A 21,692-nucleotide genomic window follows, 5' to 3' on the forward strand; every position below is an offset into this window, starting at 1 on the left:
GCCTGGAAAAATGCCTGGATGAATAATTCAGTCCGGTTTCCAGCAAACAAATGAAAACATTTTTCAGTCTGATTAGCGTCAGCCAGGCTTTCACTTCACATTGCCACGTAAATACGATAATATGCCGTTTAATGTCAGTGTACCCAGAAAACAGGATCACATCCTCATGAAATCTTCAAATCCAGTCAGCTAGGTAAACAAATGGAGATGGAATTTATGGTGCATGTGAGGAGACGCAGAGCAGTAATGTGTCAGTGTTCCTGATGTTGTATAGGTTATCTTTGGTAATTAGCTTTAAATGGTTTATGAGGGACAATCCCACAGGAGGGATTCCATGAATAGCCTGTAAATTATAGTACATATGTTCACAAGTCATAAGGAAGCCATAATACATCCACATTCAACAACACTGCTGTATTTGTCTTAAGTTTATACCTAGAAGACATGTTGTTGTTAAAGAGTTGCCTTGAATGAATTTAGAGCAGCAAATTGATTTTCAAAATGCAGAATGTTTGTTGCTGTAGGTCAAAATATAAAAGCCAGACAATGTCTCTGTACAGTCAACTTCATACTTTGTGTGTGATATTAGTACACAGACTCTTTTCTGTCATGTGGATTAAGTTGTTTAACTCAACTAATTAAATGAAGACATTATCAGTTTATGTTTTAGAAACAACAGGAATGAGCTGCAGTAACCTACTTTTAAAATGATGATTTTTTTTTTAATTGTTGTTCATTGTTGTTCACCAAAGCTTAATAATCAACAACACGCCACAGTAGTCACAAAGAATGTACAGACAGTCAAGCAGAGTGAAAAGCTTCGCTGTTTCTACATTCCAGTCTTCAGGTAACAAAATGAGTCATCAGAGGAAACTGGAAACACATACCGCAGTTTTACTTTTTATTTATTATATTAATTTATATAGCTACAGCTACAGCAGCTGACCACATCCAACACTGTCTCCTCTCACTATGTGTCACCTTTCAGATTTATAATGGCTGAGCTGATTCAAACAGAGAAAGCCTACGTCAGAGACCTACGGGAATGTATGGATGTAAGTATTGTACCAAACACACACAAGGGACTCGTTTACCTCCAAAAAATGTTAATATGGTTACATAACTAGTTGTCCCTGGACTTTCAGTCAGTTCTTACATCAGATGAGCTGGCGCAGAGAGATTTCTAGGTATTTAATTAGTTATGTGTGTGTGTGTGTGTGTGTGTGTGTGTGTGTGTGTGTGTGTGTGTGTGTGTGTGTGTGTGTGTGTGTGTGTGTGTGTGTGTGTGTGTGTGTGTGTGTGCGCGTGCAGACATACCTGTGGGAGATGACCAGCGGTGTGGAAGAGATTCCTCCCGGTATTGTCAACAAGGAACACATCATCTTTGGGAACATGCAGGATCTCTACGAGTTTCATCACAAGTCAGTAGAGCAGTGATCTGTGACGTTTTGTGCTTGTCACTATCTGCATCAGAAAGTTTAATTTAAAATTAAACATTTCAAGTAGAAATAATTTTTAAGGACTTGTGACCATACGACATTTGTTACTTGGCTTTTGATTGTTCCTCCTTTAAATCTTTCTGTCTTTGTGCAGTATCTTCCTGAAGGAGTTGGAGAAGTATGAGCAGCTTCCAGAGGATGTCGGCCATTGTTTTGTGACCTGGGTAGGAGATCTACAAGTTACAACTTTTACATATGAGTTCATATTTTCGTGCCTGTGCTTTATAACATCTCAGCAAATACAAATTTGTGCCAAAGTTCTGTGTGTGTGTGTGTGTGTGTATGGCTCAGTAGGCCAGTAGACTATTACACATTTTTCCTAAAGACTCTCGATATTTGGTGAGTAAAGCAGTGATGCTATTTCCTCTGCTCAGGCTGATAAGTTCCAGATGTATGTGAACTACTGTAAAAACAAGCCGGACTCCACTCAGCTCATCCTGGAGCATGCTGGAGCCTACTTTGATGTAAGTAACTGTCAGTACTGTTTGATTTGTGATAACTTGTGGTTTTAGTTTTAGAGTGATGTCTCACATTTTGCAGTCTATGCTCTGACACTGCTTCTTTTGGTCTAAATACACCACCATGGAATAGAGACAGAGAATTTGATGTATAAAATTCACTCCTTAAACCGGCTGTTGTGTTTTTTTAATGAAGACCTTAGCTTGTGCAATACCTGTTTCTGTCTTTTGGTTTTACAGGAAATCCAGCAAAGACATCGTCTTGCCAACTCCATTTCGTCTTACCTGATCAAACCAGTCCAGAGAATCACTAAGTACCAGCTTCTTCTCAAGGTACAGCATTTCCACATAGTGTATGTAAAAGAAAGGAAATCTGGTCTATTTCATCTTTCCAGGCAAAGGAAATTCATACACTGGAACTTAGTAGACCAACAGCTATCAAAATTATTAGTTACTAAAAATGTGTTCTGCACCTTTTTATTTAAATGTCACTGAGCGTGTATGTGTGTGTGGGCGCTTTTTGTTGTAGGAGTTGTTGACATGCTGTGAAGAGGGAAAAGGTGAAATCAAGGATGGTCTTGAAGTGATGCTAAGTGTCCCCAAGAAAGCTAATGATGCCATGCACCTCTCTATGCTGGATGGTAGGTGTATACACACACACACACACACACACACACACACATATTTATGCAAATTTCACTTGCTTGGGATGTTTTCTGATACACACTTCTACACCTGCTCACTGAGTGTGTCCCTGGCTGATGTTGCCATTGTTTGAACTTCCCCTTTGTATTTGTGAATGGAATCACGTCAGTCTCTTATAATAGCACAGATTGCTCAGCTGTGACTCAGACATAACTTCATTGAACTCCACTCCATTTGCCACCCACAAACATGTTTGTACGTAGAGGACACACAGTCAAAAACCCCTAAATTGCTCTTCCTCCTTTCACTGCGCTATTTCAGGCTTTGATGGGAACATTGACTCCCAGGGAGAGCTGATACTCCAGGAGTCCTTCCAGGTGTGGGATCCCAAAACGCTTATTCGTAAGGGTCGTGACCGACACCTCTTCCTCTTCGAAATGTCCCTGGTCTTCAGCAAAGAAGTCAAAGACTCCAACGGGCGCAGCAAATACCTCTACAAGAGCAAGCTCTTTGTAAGTCATGTGCTGTTTTATGTCCCTGGCTGTTTCTTTAAGAGGTCTTAGGTGGTTTTGCACCAACTCAGACAGTTATCAGACGATTTCTTGGGTCATATCAGATTTGGGACCCCATTTAGGATGGCATGCATGTATTATGCAGTATTTTTATTTATTTTACAAACTGCTATTTCATCATTTTTTTGTTAACATCTAAATTTGCTTCTATGTTTTTCACCCCCTCAGACGTCAGAGCTTGGAGTGACAGAACATGTGGAGGGAGATCCTTGTAAGTTTGCCCTGTGGGTGGGCAGGACCCCAACCTCAGACAACAAGATTGTCCTCAAGGTATCAAGATGTTCGCTTTATTGCTGAAGATAAATATTTTACAACAGTGTCTTATATGAATGATCAAGAAGTGAGCACCAAAACATTTTTTTCTTCATAAGGAGCATCAGTTGCACTTCCGGCACTGTACTAAATGTAAAATAGACCCCCATATGATTCCCCATCTGCAGGACCAGTCAAGATGTTCACACATAAAGAAGAAGAGTCACCCCATGTCTGTAGTCCACCCCCACTAAATTCTACAGTGTAGAATTTAGTGGGGGAACTGTGTAGAATCTACACAGTTCCCTCTGTTCAGCCAAGAAAGTTCACTCCCTGCAGGGGGTGGACTGTTACTTTCTGGTGTTTATTCAATCATCACACACAAACATTAGCATAGCAGTTGATGGGTCATAACCTAAACTCTCGAGCAACTTGGTAGTTGTCACACAGTGAGTCAGAAGCAATGTCTTATTCAGGGTGTGTGTGCAGGTACTGTGTGTGTTTGATTTTAGGCTGACAGTGAGAAGGACAGGAACTTGCGGATACCAGTGTGTTACGATGTGTGAATGTGCGGTGTACAGCTATCTGTCTTATTACATAACTGTTAAGGAGCATCTTAATCTGTGTCTTATATAACACGGTGCCTCAACAGCCTCGGTGCTGCTGGTTGCTAAGTGAAAGAGGAAGAGAAGACACAGACAGCTGTAGTCATATGCTAAATACAGTGTCTACGCATCGCCTTAGTGACGTGAATAAACAAGAGGCTGACAATAAATGTCCATGATGTCTCTGGGGAACCCTAAGTGGAGCTCAGGAGACAGTGTTGCCGTCATTTCACATTGTGTCTGAATATGAATGTGTGACTCAAGATCAAAGCACTTCTGGTATCAGACAGAGCTGTAATTGCCAAATGAGACCTGATACTGTGTTATGGGTCAACAATTCATTCATTCATTCAAGCCAAGTGAACAGGGCAACTGCTCCTCATTTTCTTTGCTGTTAACGTTCCGTGTTGTTGATTTATCGTTCTTTGTCTGTATGTGTATGTGAAAAAAGGAGGAAAAAAACAGACCAGGCTGCTGTGCTGACTTAACAGCTGCACATAGTTGAACCTTTACAATGAACATAATTCAACCATGTGCTGTGTTCAAGGCTTCAAGCATTGAGAACAAGCAGGACTGGATCAAGCACATTCGCGAAGTCATCCAGGAGCGAACTGTGCACCTGCGCGGAGCTCTGAAGGAGCCCATCCACATCCCCAAAGCCACCACAACTAAACACAAAGGCAGACGGTGAGCTCACAGTGCATCACTCTAAGTTTAAGTTTTTATTCATGTTGTGAAAAAGATTAAATGCCAGTCATGTTATTTTGCACATGCAGCAAATATTGGGAAATAAATGCAGTCGTAAATTTTTAATTTCAATAAATTTTCCAATTGGTAAGGGCGCAGTGTGAATTAAACACAGCAACCTAATGCAAAAAATGACAGTAGAGTGACACTACGGAGGAAAAACATCTCAGAACCCAGACTTTTGCAGTATATTAACTCAATAACTAATATTTGCAGTAACAGATTTATAAAAACTTAATGATTATTAATAATAGTAATAAAGGAATCACCGTAATAATATTGTCTGCCTTCAGGGACGGAGAGGAACTGGACAGCCAGGGAGACGCCAGCAGCCAACCAGACACCATCTCCATTGCCTCACGTACATCTCAGAACACACTGGACAGTGACAAGGTAGGAACACACACACACACACACACACACAAAATATCCTGGTATAGGAAAAAAGTATGGTGAAAAAAGGACAACTTTTTAGGATTGTTTTATTTTGTGATGTGACACTACTCAGTTCATTCAGTTAGTACGCAGCTATTCTGTCCTTTGTCCATACGATGCCGTCACACAGCGACATGATGGTAAGAAGCTGCAGCCAGGGTAGGCACAAGCAACTCTGTGTAAGTTGTTTCCTGTAAAATTGTTTGTTTGTGTTGGGAGGAAGACACAGTCCATCTGACAGAGCTTTAAAGCAGTGTGTGTGTGTGTGTGTGTGTGTGTGTGATTGAGTGCAACCGTGTGTGTGTTTATGTGCGTGTGAGAGGGAGAGAGAATCTTATCTCAGTGAGAACAGGGACAGTCGGCCATGGTTATATCTGGTAATAGCACCACAGAAGGCCTGTCCTCCTACGCTCAGTATGAGCAACTGTAAAGCTAACACACACACACACAGATTAAAAAAAATCTTTCTTTACTTTTATGTCATACTAATTATAAACTGCAGCAGTGGATTCTTAAATGCGGTCATTGTTTTCATGCTTGAAAATACACTTCTGCTGTAATCAGGAAAATATGAAAATTAGTTTAGTGTGTTTTCCTTTGCTGTTTAGTTAACTGTTAGCACAAAGCTCATCTCTGTGCTCTGTGCTCATGTTTCCTAAATCTATGTGTGCATGTGCGTCTATTCACTTCTGTCAAAACGATCACAGATGCTGATTAATTAGTAACAGTTCCCTCCATTTAGCCCTTACTCCCTTGCACAAACCATCAAAACACACAGTAACACATGCAAATGTAAATGTTGCGTCTCATCCTCACGTTTTGAATGCCTCTCTCTGTCTCTCTCTCTGTGAGGGCTCTCTGTGAGACCTCTCATTCAAGAGGCAGTGACAGTGGTGTGTTTGTGTTGATGTGTGTGTCCATGTTCCTGTGTGTGCCTATGCTTTAGTGACTGACTTGTGTGTCAGCAGCTTCAGCCTCCCACGCTCTCTTCGCAGAGGATGCTCGTCTGTATGCCAGACAGGAGAGCACAGTTTTAAGTCCTCACAGCTATCGATCTCACACTTTGCTTCGAGCAATTGAAAGAATCGGGCAACCATTGTGGTTCTTTTTTTTTTCCCCTCTAATTTTCTGTCAGCTAAATTGTGGAAACATTTGTTTAAAGACAAGGATGGATTAACTGCACCACTCCGGGGAAGAGACACCCAACAGGGAATCATTTAAGCTTCAATAGTCTGATTGTAAGCACCCACAGAGGGGTGCTGTTGACTATAACAGTGGATGGCAGCGACTTTTCTATGAGCCTTGGGTTGTTCACGTGGATCAGGATTTTAATTACCAGGACTGGTTTTCCAGGAGGAAATACTCGATTAAAAACAATAAATTTTACTATTTTCCTGACAACTTATGTTTATCTAGTGAGCATCTTCTCATAGTGATTCAGGACGATCTTTGTGGATTCCTGTAGAAATCACACTGCTCTATAGAGTTTTCTAGTTTTCTTTGGGACTTCTCTCACAATGAGGGAGTGGAAAACAATGGAGAGGCTGGAAGACAGGAGCTCACATCCCATTTCTCAGCTCCTCAGCTCTCTGGCTTTACCACACTACCAAAGGGTATGTTGCTAATATCGTGCTTTGCAGTATTTGAAAAGAAAAACACCATTGTGACATTTACACATCTTTGAAATTATTGATGTAGTCTATTTCAGTAATGAGAAAAAACAAAAAAGAAAACAAAAACGCTGTAGAAATTTCAACATTATAAATAAAGAACACAAGTCCAATTTAATCTGTAGTAAATGAAACGTGTGAATGTTTATGGGCTGCTGGGTAAATGACCATGTTCCTCATGTTTAATATAAATGCTCACAAAATGATTGATATTATAAAGTTTTCCTCGCACAGAATTCTCGGATATAAAGATACATCAGTTTTACAGTTTCAAAATTTACCATGGACAACGTGAACTGAAAATGCTTGCTCATGATAAAAATACAACCTTACAAGCTGCAAATGTGATTAAGGGTGACTTAGGGTAGTTGGAGTAATGAAACTAGGTTGCTATGTTTAAAAGACGTACAACAGAGAGGAGAGGAGAAGGAAGAGAAGCTACACATTACTGGACATTTATGGTTTTCATTTGCAGTTAATGTTTTCAATAAAAACAGTTCATTTTAACTATGTCACAGACTGTCAGAAATGTTTTATTTTTGTATTAGATAATTGTACAATAACAGAATATGTGCACCCTCTGGTGTACCATTGTTCTGTGAGCACACAACTCTTCTTTACGAGATAGAATCATGAATAGCACCGAGCAGCTGAATTTTCCACCTTGTTCCACCTTTATCTCATATTGCTTTTCTTTTCATAGACACTCAGATGATCAGAGTCAGATCGTCAGAGTGACGTTTTGTTCAGCTGAGCCTAGAATGAGTCATCAATCGTCAGTGCATGTACACTTTTACTTTACAGTACTACTTGACTGCCTGTGCTGTCACTAAAGGATGTTGCGTGGGAATATTTGCTTTTCGCTCTGAGAGCCAATTAATTCCATTTAGTAATGTCAGAATTAATTTTACTGGAGGTTGATGCTTGTTGGCATTGGCTCATAGTACCGTGTATTTATAGTGCTGTGTAATTGACTGTTTTTAGTTTATTAGTGGCAAGATTATTGAAATTCAGAAGAAATAATAGGAAATTTAATTTATGTCTGTCTTTTGAATTTATAGTCGAATTGAGAGGTCACAGATATACAACGCTGGCTTTTCCTGTGAGCTGGTAATCAGTACTAATTGAATGAGATAAATATGAACAGTAGCTTTTATAAGTCACTCTTTTATTGAGTGTTCAGTCCTAAATATCACTACACACTGGCTGGAGAATTATCTTTTGAAAAATCAGTTTTCCAAGAAGATTTTCATTCCTCCTTTTACATTATTTTGTTTAATGATGTGTTGGATTTAATTTATCTTCACAGAATGACTGGTGGAGACTGAACGTGTGCTTTGTTCCAACATGTGAACAGTACAAATAAAATGAACAAATATCAACAAGTGTTTACAGATCTCTGTTCTGTCCCCGTTTCAGCTGTCCGGTGGCTGTGAGTTGACAGTCGTGATCCATGACTTTGTGGCCAGTAATGGCGGCAGCAGTGGGGAGCTGACGGTGCGCAGAGGCCAGACTGTGGAGGTTCTTGAGCGACTCCACGACAAGCCGGACTGGTGCCTCGTGCGGACCACAGACCGTTCTCCAGCCCAGGAGGGCATCGTACCCTGCTCCATGCTCTGTATCGCTCATTCCAGGTCCTCCATGGAGATGGAGGGGCTCTTCAACCACAAAGGTAGGAGTAGTATGTTCCCTTAGGTTTTTATACCTACATTGGCAGGTGGACTGGGAGTTATTTTCTAATATTGAGAACACCAGAACATTAAGAAAAGCTAATTGAATGTATTTCATGTTTGGAAACAGCGAAGGTGGCCTGCTGAATCTTCTTATCTCACCAAACAGCTGATTGCCACATCCATGCACATACAGGCACCTGAAAGATAAGGGAAAGCTAATAGGATGTATTTCTTGTTTGCAAACATAGCATTTGGTGACCTGTAGAACCTTTACTTCTCATTAGACAGCTGCTTCAGGAAAGCATCTACATGTATTTCTAGGTGTTGCTATGCAACTGTGCATAGCCCGCTTGAAGCACAGCTCTCTTTTAATTATCTTAAAATAATTTCAACCTTTGAATTGCCAGCACTGTTAACATCCACAGACCTCATTATTGTCAAAAACCCTTTTTTTGTCTTATACATGCAGCAGCATGCCCATCAATTGTAACAAACATGAAATGTTAAAACTGCCTTGTCAGGGTGCAACCCTGGAGGATTTGATGTCAGAGTTTGCATCAGTTTCATACCCAAAGGTTTTCATTAAGAGGAGTCAATAATGTGGTTCCCAAGGTGTTTTCCACTGTGTGTGTGTGTGTTAACCTCACACCAGCTCTGGTTACACTGTAACCAGAGCTGTTACTGTAACCGTTACAGTAACAGAAATATTGTTGAATCATGCCCTGCCAGGAAATTAACTGCGTCATAGTTCTGAACAGATTATTATAAAAAATGTGGAATTTTTTTTCTGCATAAACAAACACACACACATTGTGCATTCACTACTCTATATACTATCAGTTGGCAGTTTATTAGGAACACCTGGCTAAGACTAATGTAGTCTAATGCAACAAGTCTATAACAGATCCTCCTTCTTGTCAATGTTTAGATTTTTTTGAAACTGTATAATTTTTTGAATGTTGTCTCTGGTGCATGTTGTTGAACATTGCATGTTGTTGACAAGTGTTCCTATTATTTTGTCCATCCCATTCAGATCAATCAGTGCAGGTATAATGCAATGCAGTTCAATATATGTATCGATGTGTACACTCACACACACACATTCATATATAAATGGGTTGGTGACTGGTTCCTCCATCGGGTAATCTGGTCTGTTTCTTGCACAGAGCATCCGTTCGTGGTTTGATGCAATGGCATCTGCTGTCTTACAGTTTGACATCTCACTGAGCCTTGGCAATCAGGCCTGATCTCACCCGCTTCATGATATTTTTTCTCATGTCAGCACCTGTGCCATGTAAGGCACTGGTGTTGCTCTCATCTGAAATTATAGCTAGATAGGTAAATAGATATTGTTATTACTATATTTGCATGTACCATAATCAATTCAGCACTAAAGTACAAAGCAAAGAATAAATATAGCGAAGAAAAGAAGTGAGAGGAAACGGCTTTGTACACAGACCTGACCCTCATTGGTTGGTTGAAGTTAAGAGCTGCTGTCGTCATGTCTTGACAGAAGTTTCTGCTTGTGTTTTTCCCTCTTTAATCTGGAAGAGTGGGTGAAAGCTGCTTGTTTCTATGGCAATATTGCATACAAATATTTTTGCTGGCAGCCTCTTTGTAATCAGTATGAGAAAGGTCTGCATTTGAATTTAAAATTATACAGTGCTTGGACTCTACATACAGGAGCTCGCAGCTTTGGAACTAGCTGAATGATTTACTACCGTAGTACAGTACAGGAAGAAGGGTAGAATTTCCCAACTGCTTTTTAACTCCAGCTTCACTGTTTCTCATCTCTGCTGGCTCACAGAGGCTGTTGTTTCTGTCTTTCCTTGGTTTCTTGGCTGTGGCATAACCAGCCCTCAGTGTTTGTATCTGTGTGGTCAGAGGGAGTGATGAAAAGGAGCTTCTCACTGCAGGGGTTGCTGTGGTCAAAAAAAAAAGGCTGTTGCTGAGGAGGAGGAGGAAGACAAGGATGAAAAAGAAAAGAAAAGAAAAAAATGTCTTTGCTACTTTGTTAGACTTTTGTTTACTGACCAACCATTTCGACCACTTTGTCCAAAGTTGTGGAGGTGCAACCGTTTAGGGGATTAGGGCATTGTCCAGGAAATCTCCCATTTTCCTGCTGTGTCTCACAGCCAGGAATAATTAACTGTTGGTGGCCGATGTCTGTGTCTGGAATAACTGAACTGAGAACTGAATAGAAATGAATGGTTCACTTCCAGTAAAATTAGCCTGTGAAGTGGCAGCTGGCCGTCTGCTCTGATTTTGAGATGTTTTACTGTCAAATAACAGTAGTTCACTTGTATAACGTGTGCTCAGTGTGTATTTTCTAAATGTTAACTCAAAACCTGTGTTTCGAGTTAACATTTTGCACAGCTTTCAGTGGCTTTCAGCTAGCTGCTGAAAGCTGTGCAAACCTACACATTCCTGTTCAATCAGGTTTAGATCACTTTCATCTACATGCGAATCACATTTTCAGTTTGATTGCTGGAATTTCCCTTGTTTACCAAATCAGTTGAAACATGCAGGTTGACTCTCAGTGCCTCTCAAAATAAAATAAATACAAAGACACACACACACACTTAATGACAGTGTTATTGATAAAAGGAATCTGTAAGGAGCAGAGAGTAAGTATAGACCAGGGTCTGTACATGTGCGTGCGTGTTCTTACAGGAAGGAGTATGTTTGGAGCCCAGGGAAACACACACACACACACACACACACACACACACACACACACACACACACACAGACACACAAACAGACACTCACAGTTAAACAGGGAGATCTTTGTGCATCTAGCCTGCATAGCTGATCTAGACTTCCTAGTGTGCACAGGAACGTTGTCAGATGAAATGACGATGTTTGAAATAGAGTTAAGTGTTGAATATATATAGCAGTAGTTACAAATCTCGGGATTTTTAATAAATTCCCACTGGGGATTCTGAATTCTGCAGAAACTATTTGAAATTTGTAACCAACCACTGAGTATGACACAGATTTTTCCACTGAGCATTTTGCTGTTCACTTCTGTTGGGTTTTATAACCAAGTCTATATTTGTTCCAAGCATACTGCACAACTTGTATGCATCCTAATGCCTGTAAAATATGCACCCACCCACACAAACTGAGTGGGTGCCTCTACAAAGGGTAATACGGTAGATGTGCTGCATGTTTCCAGACGTCCCTTTGGAACAGGAGAGGCACAGTGGAGGCTTGCCCAATATCCTCACAGCAGCCCACTCACGAGGGAGGGAGGGGGGTAGGGAGGGAAGGAGATACAAAGAGAGGAGAGCGAGAGAAAACATCCTACTCTCTAATGCTGCATTTGACTTTTTCTTTTTCTTCATACGGAACTTCACACTTTCTCTCCCTGGAATTTCAGCAGCGTATACTGCAGCATTATTCTTACTTTTTCACTGTAAGTCATTTCAAAAACAATTTTAGCTTTTGCATTGGAATTTGAATATGAAGTCAGTTGCCGTACCTGTGGAGATGCTGTGAGGGAATATTTCAAGTCAGTGTTCTGTTCATATTTGACTGACATGGCCCGTGGAATCGAGTCCTTGGTGTCTCTAAATCCATTCTGCTCCATGGATTCAGCACAGGGAGGACACTCTGACAGCTGCAAGTTCTGGCTGCTGGATCTGGGTAGGTGGCTCGATCATGAGTAACACACGAGTAACAACATAATGGTTTGAACACGAATAATTTTGCTTCTCTTCTGCTTCTGCAAACAAACAATATTTCAATGTCAGGGTAGGTTTTGCTTGATATCCATGAAGATTCTCAATAATCCAGGTCAGGGTTATCCAAGAAGAGTTGAATCGAGGGCAGCTGTTCTGTTTTATAAAGGGCTTCTTCTGTTTGTTTTTTATTCTGTACCACAGTTTGTTTTGGAGGTTATAGCCTGTCTTTTTATGCTTTTGATACTATAGGTTACAGTACGTCGGGAATGAGAAATAACATAAGTGATGAGTTGCTCTAGTTTACCATTTTGGTGTTATTGTTCATCGTGACATGTCCAAGGTGTAAAGAAACTATGCTGGTAAGGTCTGAGTTTGATTTTGCTTGTGATTGTATCATATGAAGACACAGTTTTTGCTCAGCTTGTCCTTGTTTGTTGTAAAGTCCACAGCAGTTATTCTCAAATGGGTTTAGTGCTGAGGGTATTCACTAATCAAGTGTGGATTATGTTGTGGCATTATTGCTGTGAAAGTAATTTGGTGATTGTACTATTAAGTGATGAAAGGTTAAATCTACTGAAATCGCACTGACAAGATTACATCTTTGCGCTCATCTGCACAACAGGTCAGGCTGGGGCTGCACAGATGGGCAGAGGGTTTCACTGTGTTATACCCCAGAGAGAAGAGGAAATAATGAGGTCAAACAGAACAAAAAAACAAAACAAAACAAAACATGAGCCTCTTAAATGTTGTCCCTTTGCTCTTTGTTCGCCTTATACATTTAATAAAGCATAAAAAAAACCCACCAAAATATCAGACTACATTAGCCAGAACGTGTAGTGGGTGGTCTCTACATTCTGTATTTCCCATCCCATCTCCGCGCCCTCGCTCACTATGGCTTTTGGTGGCAAGCATTCTCCAGCATTGTCCACATTTTAACAGATCAGCCAGCAAAACCCCCACAACAAGCTTTCCCACACCCTGCACCTCCACTCCTAAAAGCACACTGATGTATGTGTGTGTGTTTGTGGCAGTGTATCACTTCTCCTGGGGAAGATAAGACCACACCAAAGATGCTCCACTGGTGACACCTCTGGAATCCCAGGCATGCTTCTGTGGAGCTGCGCAGACTTTTGGGATCACTCCAGTTGTACAACGGCCCCTCCCCTCCCTCCTATTCTGAGACATAGGGACACACACACACTCACAGTTGTAAATCTAGCATGTTCTTTGCAGTAGCGCGAATGAGCAGTGACTGAATTATGGTAGCATGTCAGTAGCTTGCAGATTAATTAGCAAACATCTGAAGATGCAGTAGAGAGCATCTGGTGGCCTCTTAGTGGGATTCTTCTCTTGACTATCAGCCCACAGAGTTACACTGAGAGCATGGTATTATTAGAGGTTCAAATATATGTGAGGGTTGTAAAAGTTTAAGCAGAACTGTGTAGGCAAATGTAGAAGATACATTGATGTTCTGGAATAGTTGAGTGTCTGCACATACATGTGTAGTATGTGATCCACGTGTGTCTGTGTAATTAGTATGTGTATCATGTGCCAAACATTAATTCTGCATAAAGATACAGAAGCGCATGACTCCAGTGATCATCGCAGACGTCTCGGCAGTAAAGCACTCTAATGAGTCCGTCTGATGAATTAACCAGGAAGTGAACGAGATGCCATTTGCTCCAGAGACAGACACACCAGTTCACTAACGGAGTCAGGATAAGCATTTTGGCACAGATTAATAAAGATATCACTACATTTTTTTAAAGCTTGTTGTAATTAAAAAGTTTTGTCTGGAAATGAAATATGAGAAAATTATGTTGACTATGAAAAAGAGACATTTGGTTAGAGCCTCTGTAGAATTATACAGGAGATACTGATAAATTGTCCTAATAAAGTTTTGCCATATTAGGTTTATTCTCTTGCAGCTTCAGGGAAATGGCCAGCAATTTAATTTTTTTTAATGCTGTGTTAACCTAGCATCATTATGTGCCTCTGATGTATTTATTGTTTTTATATTTAGAAGGCTGGTTGTAAATAGAAGCTTTCCAGATGGGAGCGATGGGACCAGATGTTATTTGGAATTGCCACTTTTGTTTTGAGCACAGGAATAAAAATGCTGCTGGTGAAATAAAAAATAAGAATTAAAAATTAATTTCACAAGTGTAAACCAGAGGAAATACAATAATTCATATATTCAGGTAGTACAATGTCAAGATGAAGAGAATAATCCACTTCAGTTCTGAAGAGGCGTCTTGGCGTCTGAGTTGTGAAACATCTTCACGTCTACTGTTTCAGTCCAGTGGATTATTCATTTGGTCTTGACGTGTTTAAGAATCATGTTTCAACAAATGCAGTTTTACTTCAGTTTAATCATATTAAATACAATTATTATGAGAAGCGGATAAACTCTTAGCTGGTCTCACCCCTGCAAACAAAGTGCATGTCTGCCGTTTTTGTTTCCCATGAATAAGAGTCTGACCAGCTGTTCCTGAGGTGTCTCCACTGAGAAAGACACCCTGCAGGGTAAAGGCCGAAGGTCGGGCCCTCTGTGTGTGTATGTGTGTCTCTAGGGTTATTTTCCACTGAGGAGGAATGTGTCAAGGCTACTGACCCCATGTTTCATCCATTTACCCCCCTGTTAGCACGACCTCTTCTGTCTAACCAGAGCATGTAGATTAGCACTAAACGCTTATTTGTTAAAGTGTGAAGATTTTAGTCATGTCACATAAAGGATGGGTGGAGAGCTTTTTTTGGGAGGGGAGGCGGGGGGGGGGGGGGGGGGGGGGTGCACCACATTATCCATGGTTTAATTATATGTGTGTGTGTGTGTGTGTGTGTGTGTGTGTATATATTTAATGACAATTATTAGTCCAAATTTATGGAAATCTAATTTTAATATTGTCAACTTGTGGAGACCTTGTTCCGTTTCAGTTGAGGGTATTTGAATTGTATTTAAAGGGATTTAAAACAAATTTTCTCTCACCACAAACACAAATGGTATGAATCCACAGCGTAACGTATCTGTCAGACTTGCCAGGCAGCATCTGATGTAACAGCTGAGATGTGCCTGCTAACAACATGCGTACATGTCAGGTTGTGACCCCAGCACGTCTGAAGGAAGCATAATCTGTTTACTCCGCATGAGAAGTCCTGACTCCTGTGTCTGGCTCCCTGGCTCTTCCCCTTTAAAAGCACAAGTTTCCACCTTAGAGTTGCATTATGTAGGTCAGTAAGTGTGTGCTGTATGCCGTCAGTGTGTCAGTTGTAATAAAAATAGCAGAAAGGGGTCTGGTTTACATTAATAAACAACAGTTTTATGATGGTTAAGCATACCCTTATTTACCCAATAATACAAAAGCCTAGTCAGCACCTGCACTTTTTGCTTTTAGTATGAATAGTGGATAAAATGTAATGGTGTTATCTGCTGAAGTAACTGTATACAGAACTCATAAAGGCAGGTTTTGATAGTCCTTGGAGACCAACTGTAGTAAATGCAAAGGTATTCCAAGATCAGAATTACAGGCTTTAGTAGGCTCCATGATTGCACCCATGACTAAAACATTCCAGGGCAACAAATGGTTGTGACTCTGGTTTTCATTTAGTTATGCGGGGGAGATAGTTTAGGCAGGTAAATCACACGGCTTCCCCAAAATCTATACTAAACGTTGAGATTGTATGTAACCACTTGTGCTACCAAAAGCGATTATCAAAGTGCCCTCAAGCAAGACAGAGAAACCCTGCACATCTCCTGTTGTCTTTAAATAGGCCCATTGGGTGGAATTTATTGATGAGCAGTTCAAGCTTCGCTTTCCCTGAGCGATGCATCAGTATCTATATGACTCTCCTGTGGAAAAAAAAAAAAGAATTGCAGGATGAAAACAGGATAAGAAGATGTGTGTCCTCACCCGCTCTGCCTCGACATATTCAGGTTGTTGTTCTCCTGACTGAGGGCCAAGAAAATCTCACATGAGGCAGCTGAATATTGCAGAATGATTGAAAGATCAGGACTGTTATGACTGAGGTTATTCTGAAGATATCTCCAAATGACCTGGGCTTTGTCAGAGCGAGATGGTGAGAGGAGTCGGACAGAAGGTGGCTTTAGACTCTTAACAGAGCCTGATGTGGGAGCTGCTTGATATTCTGAGATCAGTGCTTTCTTCTTCCTTTGCATGCGATGTGAGAACACATGCTTCATATCAGCAGAGCACAGTAAAACATGAGTCTCCCAGAGGCTCAATGAGTGACACGCACATTCGTGTGCAGATGCGTTCATTCAGGAGCAACCACGTACACACTCAACAATGCGGGGCTGTGTGAAAACATCCAGTGAAGGAGAGCAGAATTTCCACACCTGCCATTCATAAGAGCCGTTCAGCTTGGTCACATGGCTTAATCTTTAGCAGCTGCATCTATCTAACCACATTAATAGATAAACGATGGAGAAGCTGAAGCCTGAATCTCTCAGACCTTTTGCTCTTTTGTCAAGCTGCTGCACAGTATCCCAAAAATATGGATAGTCTTGTCTTGTATTCAGACTTAAATCAATATGGTTCTCAAAAACACGCGTTTCTGCATTTAGCTTTGGAGATCAACGGCTCACAATGTGATCTGATGCAAACAATTCAAAGCTGAGTGATGTAGGAGGAGAGTATCGTCTACAAGTCAACTTCAGCCCCCATACACATGCATTTGTTTTTGCAGTCAGGCCCTCTCTGGAAGTCACGTGCTGCTCTGCACGATGAAAACATCATCTCCTGAGACCTTTCATCAGTTTAGGACTGTGTTCAGAAGCTTTGATGAGAATCCTTGGAATATGTCCCATTTGGATTTTTGGAAGATAGTAAAAGGTTCTCTCCTCATCCTTGGGTGACTGCCGAAGTTCTTTGTCTCACTCTTTTGTATTGGCAGCAGAGTAGGGGACACTCTTAAATCATGCATTCCCTTCTGTTGAGCTGTGAAGTCCTACAGGAGGTGAAAGGTCTTGTTCAGGGAATGTTGTGTGGTCTCAAACCTGGGGTCATGTTGCACAGTGTGAAAGCACACAAAGAAATTAGCATTATCATCCCAGGACTCCTTGGTCAGTTAGTTTGTTGAGTGAGGCGAGAGGTTTTGTTTCCTCCTTCAATAGAATGCAGCGTTGTTTTGGATGATGAAAATAAAACTATTAAGGGGCAGTGGAGGGCGAAGGGGACTAGGCTAAAAGGAAGGAGGAGAGAGAACAGGAGCGAGTGAACAGAAAGGTGAGACAGACAGGTGTGTCTTTGAAGTATTCAGACAAAGCCTCAAGCATCCCGTTATCCTGTATTTATTTATCTCATTGCTCCATTTCTACTGGAAGAAGATCTTTCCTCCTACAGATTCCCCAAGGAGCCGCCATCACTGTGAGGGGGAGGGCTGCCTGCCTACTGCACACAACACATACAAAAACAGTACAAACAAACAAATGCACACAGATCTTACCTTACTAACCTTTTAGCTATAGAACTTCACATTTTCATATTGCAGGACTTGATGCTGTTGTGTTTGCAGGCATTTGTGATGTTTTACAGAACCATACAACAATAATCATATGGATTAGTTGTTATCTAGTGTTAGCCCCTGAATTAAAACGTCTAAGACCAACATCAAGTTCCAGTCCTGTGTTTTGATTTTTGTTAACACAACTTTTGTCTTCATTTGGATCACAGATTGTTCCCTTACACGTGTGGTAATATCATTATCAACCTCCTCTGTCTTTTCTCCTTCTCACTTTTAGACACCTTGTCTGTATCCAGTAACGATGCCCTGCAGCCAGGCTCCAGCCATACCCTGGGCCCTCACAGCTCACCGGGGCCCAAACGTCCTGGGAACACTCTAAGGAAGTGGCTGACCAGCCCCGTACGGCGGCTCAGCTCCGGCAAAGCGGACGGCCACGTCAAGAAGCTCGCCCACAAGCACAAGAAGAACCGTGACGGCACAAGGAAGAACATGGACACAATTCCCGGCTCACAGAAGGACTCTGATGACAGTGCTGCTACGCCACAGGATGAGACACTGGAGGAGGTAAGAACAGATTTTTTAAAAAAGTGGATAGCTATCACAGTGTCAGGACATTCAAAGGCCCAGTTTTAATTCTGACCCACCAATTGATAATCATTGTTTTTCCATCCAGCGTATGCGTAATGAGGGGCTGAGCAGTGGTACCCTGTCCAAGTCGTCCTCATCAGGCATGCAGAGCTGTGGTGAGGAGGAAGGAGAGGAGGGGGCTGACGCTGTCCCTCTGCCTCCCCCTATGGCCATCCAGCAACACAGCCTGCTGCAGCCTGACTCCCAGGATGACAAGGTGGGTCATACAGGATTGTCTTTGTGAATATGTGTATTGAATTGTCATGCATGAATATGTGTATCTATACATGGTGACAGACAGTGGGATGCAGAAAACACACAAACAAGACAAATACATTTCTCTTAAGTTTAACCAGAACAAAACGGATATATGTGTTTTTGTAATTTGTTTTAAAGTCACACATGCTTTTGCTTTGTCAGGAATATTGTGAAACATAAATGAAACTATTATTTATATGAAATGGGGAGGGGGAGGGGGGTTGTACGTGTAAAAATAAGACAGATAAGGGCAGGCACACATAAAATAAATTGCTCTTCACAGGAAGAAGCTTATTGAAGCTGTTTAGTTTTCTAAACTTGGATATGTAGATAAAGAAAAAACAGTCATTTGGTTCTTTTCAGGTTTGCTGATTTCTTAAATATTTTATCCACATTATTCTTAATTTAAGCAGCCACGTTTTTGCATTTGGTTCCATATAGAGATGCACTGATATCATTTTCCCACCCACACAGATAACTTACAATAGCACAACCAAACTTTTACTTTGGTGCTAATAACATTTCTTTCTTTTCCTTTTATTTTCTTGATGGTTGCATGTTCCTTCCTCCAGCATTATGTTGATTTCTGTTCTGCTTCTCTTCTTGTCCAGTTTCCCTATCTTTCCATGTAAAACCACTTCATCATCTCCACTTTGGATCCTTCTTTATTTCACTTTTTTCTTCTTGCCTTTTACTTCTCTTTCTTCCACCAACTAAATGTTGTTCAATGGAGTGTAATTATACTTCTGTGGCTGAAGTGTATACTCCAATCACGTGCTTCTGCAGTACTGAGGTGTTTGTGGGACTAAATGGTAAATTCCCATTAAGTCCTGTTGTGTACAGGGAATCCTTTTAAACCTTTGCCTCAGACTGGGCTCTGTTACAGAGGCAAACTCTCCCTCCAATGGAGTATTAAGCAACATTGTTTGCTGTATGTAAGCTGTTTGACCAATCGTGGTGCTCATGTTTGAAGAGCAGTCCAATCCCAGAGCTTGCCCTTTACCTAAACCTACCTCATAACCCCTGTTCCCACCCAAGAGCAGCCTGTGATTGGCTCCAACTTGGCCCCCAATTAACCCTTTTATTAGGGAGATCACACCCACCAGTCCTTATTTTGGACATGTGGAATATCGGAGTCCAAACTCAACAATGGTGAGCCTGATCACATACAAAGTTGTAGTCAGTGAAAATGTATCACACCTGTATGCATGCAGCACCACCATGTTTTACAGCTCATGTTTTGTACTTTAACTGATAACTTTCTTTCTTTTTTCCACTTTCTCTCTCTCTTTTTCAGTCTGCATCTCGTCTGTCCGCTCGTCCCAGTAGCTCAGAGACGCCCAGTGCTGCTGAACTGGTCAGTGCCATCGAAGAGCTGGTGAAGAGCAAGATGGTGAGAGAGAGATCATAAGCTAAACTCACTAGTACACTCAAATGTGGCACATTTGTACGCAGGACAATTCTAATCGATGTATCTACAAGCACACACACACTTTTTCTCTGGTGTTGTTGACAGAAAATTGCATCATGGCCTACTAGTCATCTGTCAGGACTCTGACTCACTATGCCAGCTGTCCACTGTTCCAACAAATGGGCATTGCACTCTGGCCAACAGCCCAACACACTCATGTCCACTGGCTTACATACAGACACATACCAAAGTAAAGGCAGGACAGTTTTCTCTGGGGTCATCAGATTTATTTTTGATCCATGTTAAATAAATGAGATGAATGATGCTGTGAAAAAGATAAGAACACATACTATAAAAACTCTTTCAGCCTCTGTTTTTTCAGCTCTGTTCATTTTTTCTACCTCTTCATTCTTCTGTTTTTCCCTTTGCAACTCCTTCTCCTTCTCTTCTTCCTCTCCTCGCCTCTGTCCTCCTCTCTCCTCAGTCTCTGGAGGATCGTCCCAGTTCTCTCTCAGTAGAGCAGGGCGACAGCAGCTCCCCCTCCCTCAACCCCTCCGACAACTCCCTCCTCTCCTCCTCCTCACCCATCGATGAGGTGGATGAGCGCAAGTCTGGCTTCCTCAAGAGGAGACAGTGAGTTATTAGCCTGTGTCTTGTTAGTGCTTTAATAAACAAACGCCGTTTGAGTTCAATCAGTTAATCATGTTTGTCTTCATTTGTGTGCTTATATGGAGCATTTCTGATGTTCATCCATGGGTGAGTGCATTACATTTGTATTACACAGTGACAATTTCTGTTTTCTGTCTCTCAGTTATGTGCTTCTGGAGCTGGTGGAGACTGAAAGAGACTATGTCAGGGACTTGGGATCAGTGGTGGAGGTAAAAACTAAATTTAAAAGATGTTAAAGTATCTAACTTTTTTCCCAGAGATTTTTTTTTCTGGTGTTTGCTGCGTATTTTACAAGTAAGTCGACGTTCATCCCCTCAGGGCTACATGAACAGGATGAAAGAGGAAGGAGTTCCAGATGACATGAGAGGAAAAGACAAGATTGTCTTTGGAAACATCCATCAGATCTATGACTGGCACAAAGAGTATGTGGACAATCTTCTTTAAATAACATACCCTACAATTCCCACTACAAATTAAAACAAAAAAAAAGTTTTTACAGTCATATTATCCTGGCCCCAGAATGAAGACATGCAACGGTCAATAATAGCATGTTCCCTGGAAGGTTAAATCATGTGTTTCTGTTCCCTCTTGGTCTGTTCACAGTTTTTTCCTGGGAGAGCTTGAGAAGTGTTTGGAGGATCCTGAGAGACTGGCTCCTCTATTTGTCAAACAGGTGAGAGACCTATTCATTTGTTTTTCATTGTTTTCTGTTGAAGGGTGGATTATCGAGTACATCTCACTGAATTTAAAAGAAAGAGATTAAAGAAATGAAATGTTGAGGCTGCCATATTGTTTCTTACTTTTAAAAGCTTCCTTTGCTTTCTGGTTTTGTCTCAACTACAGGAGCGGAGGCTACACATGTACATTGTGTACTGCCAGAACAAGCCTAAATCTGAGCACATTGTGTCAGAGTACATTGACACTTACTTCGAAGTAAGACTGTTAAACCATTTTACACCTACCCACTGTGGACTGGCTTAATTTGTTATTCTCTATCCAGT

General features: G+C 41.2%; 1 protein-coding gene across 1 annotated transcript in view; it reads left to right on the forward strand.

Annotated features, from left to right (window-relative positions):
- The window catches only part of triob (trio Rho guanine nucleotide exchange factor b), a 103,159-nt gene that overhangs the window by 73,102 nt on the left and 8,365 nt on the right, over positions 1–21,692 (forward strand). The window contains exons 27-45 of the mRNA XM_041044434.1: positions 989–1,055; positions 1,312–1,421; positions 1,594–1,663; positions 1,874–1,963; positions 2,198–2,290; positions 2,487–2,598; positions 2,924–3,114; positions 3,343–3,444; positions 4,579–4,718; positions 5,072–5,171; positions 8,303–8,555; positions 18,004–18,290; positions 18,400–18,570; positions 19,909–20,004; positions 20,507–20,655; positions 20,834–20,900; positions 21,010–21,113; positions 21,295–21,364; positions 21,535–21,624. Of these exons, the coding sequence (XP_040900368.1) occupies positions 989–1,055; positions 1,312–1,421; positions 1,594–1,663; positions 1,874–1,963; positions 2,198–2,290; positions 2,487–2,598; positions 2,924–3,114; positions 3,343–3,444; positions 4,579–4,718; positions 5,072–5,171; positions 8,303–8,555; positions 18,004–18,290; positions 18,400–18,570; positions 19,909–20,004; positions 20,507–20,655; positions 20,834–20,900; positions 21,010–21,113; positions 21,295–21,364; positions 21,535–21,624 (2,362 nt within the window). The remainder of the gene's footprint in view (positions 1–988; positions 1,056–1,311; positions 1,422–1,593; positions 1,664–1,873; positions 1,964–2,197; positions 2,291–2,486; positions 2,599–2,923; positions 3,115–3,342; positions 3,445–4,578; positions 4,719–5,071; positions 5,172–8,302; positions 8,556–18,003; positions 18,291–18,399; positions 18,571–19,908; positions 20,005–20,506; positions 20,656–20,833; positions 20,901–21,009; positions 21,114–21,294; positions 21,365–21,534; positions 21,625–21,692) is intronic.

Source organism: Toxotes jaculatrix, chromosome 8 (genome assembly GCF_017976425.1).
Source record: "Toxotes jaculatrix isolate fToxJac2 chromosome 8, fToxJac2.pri, whole genome shotgun sequence".
Lineage (NCBI taxonomy): Eukaryota > Metazoa > Chordata > Actinopteri > Toxotidae > Toxotes > Toxotes jaculatrix.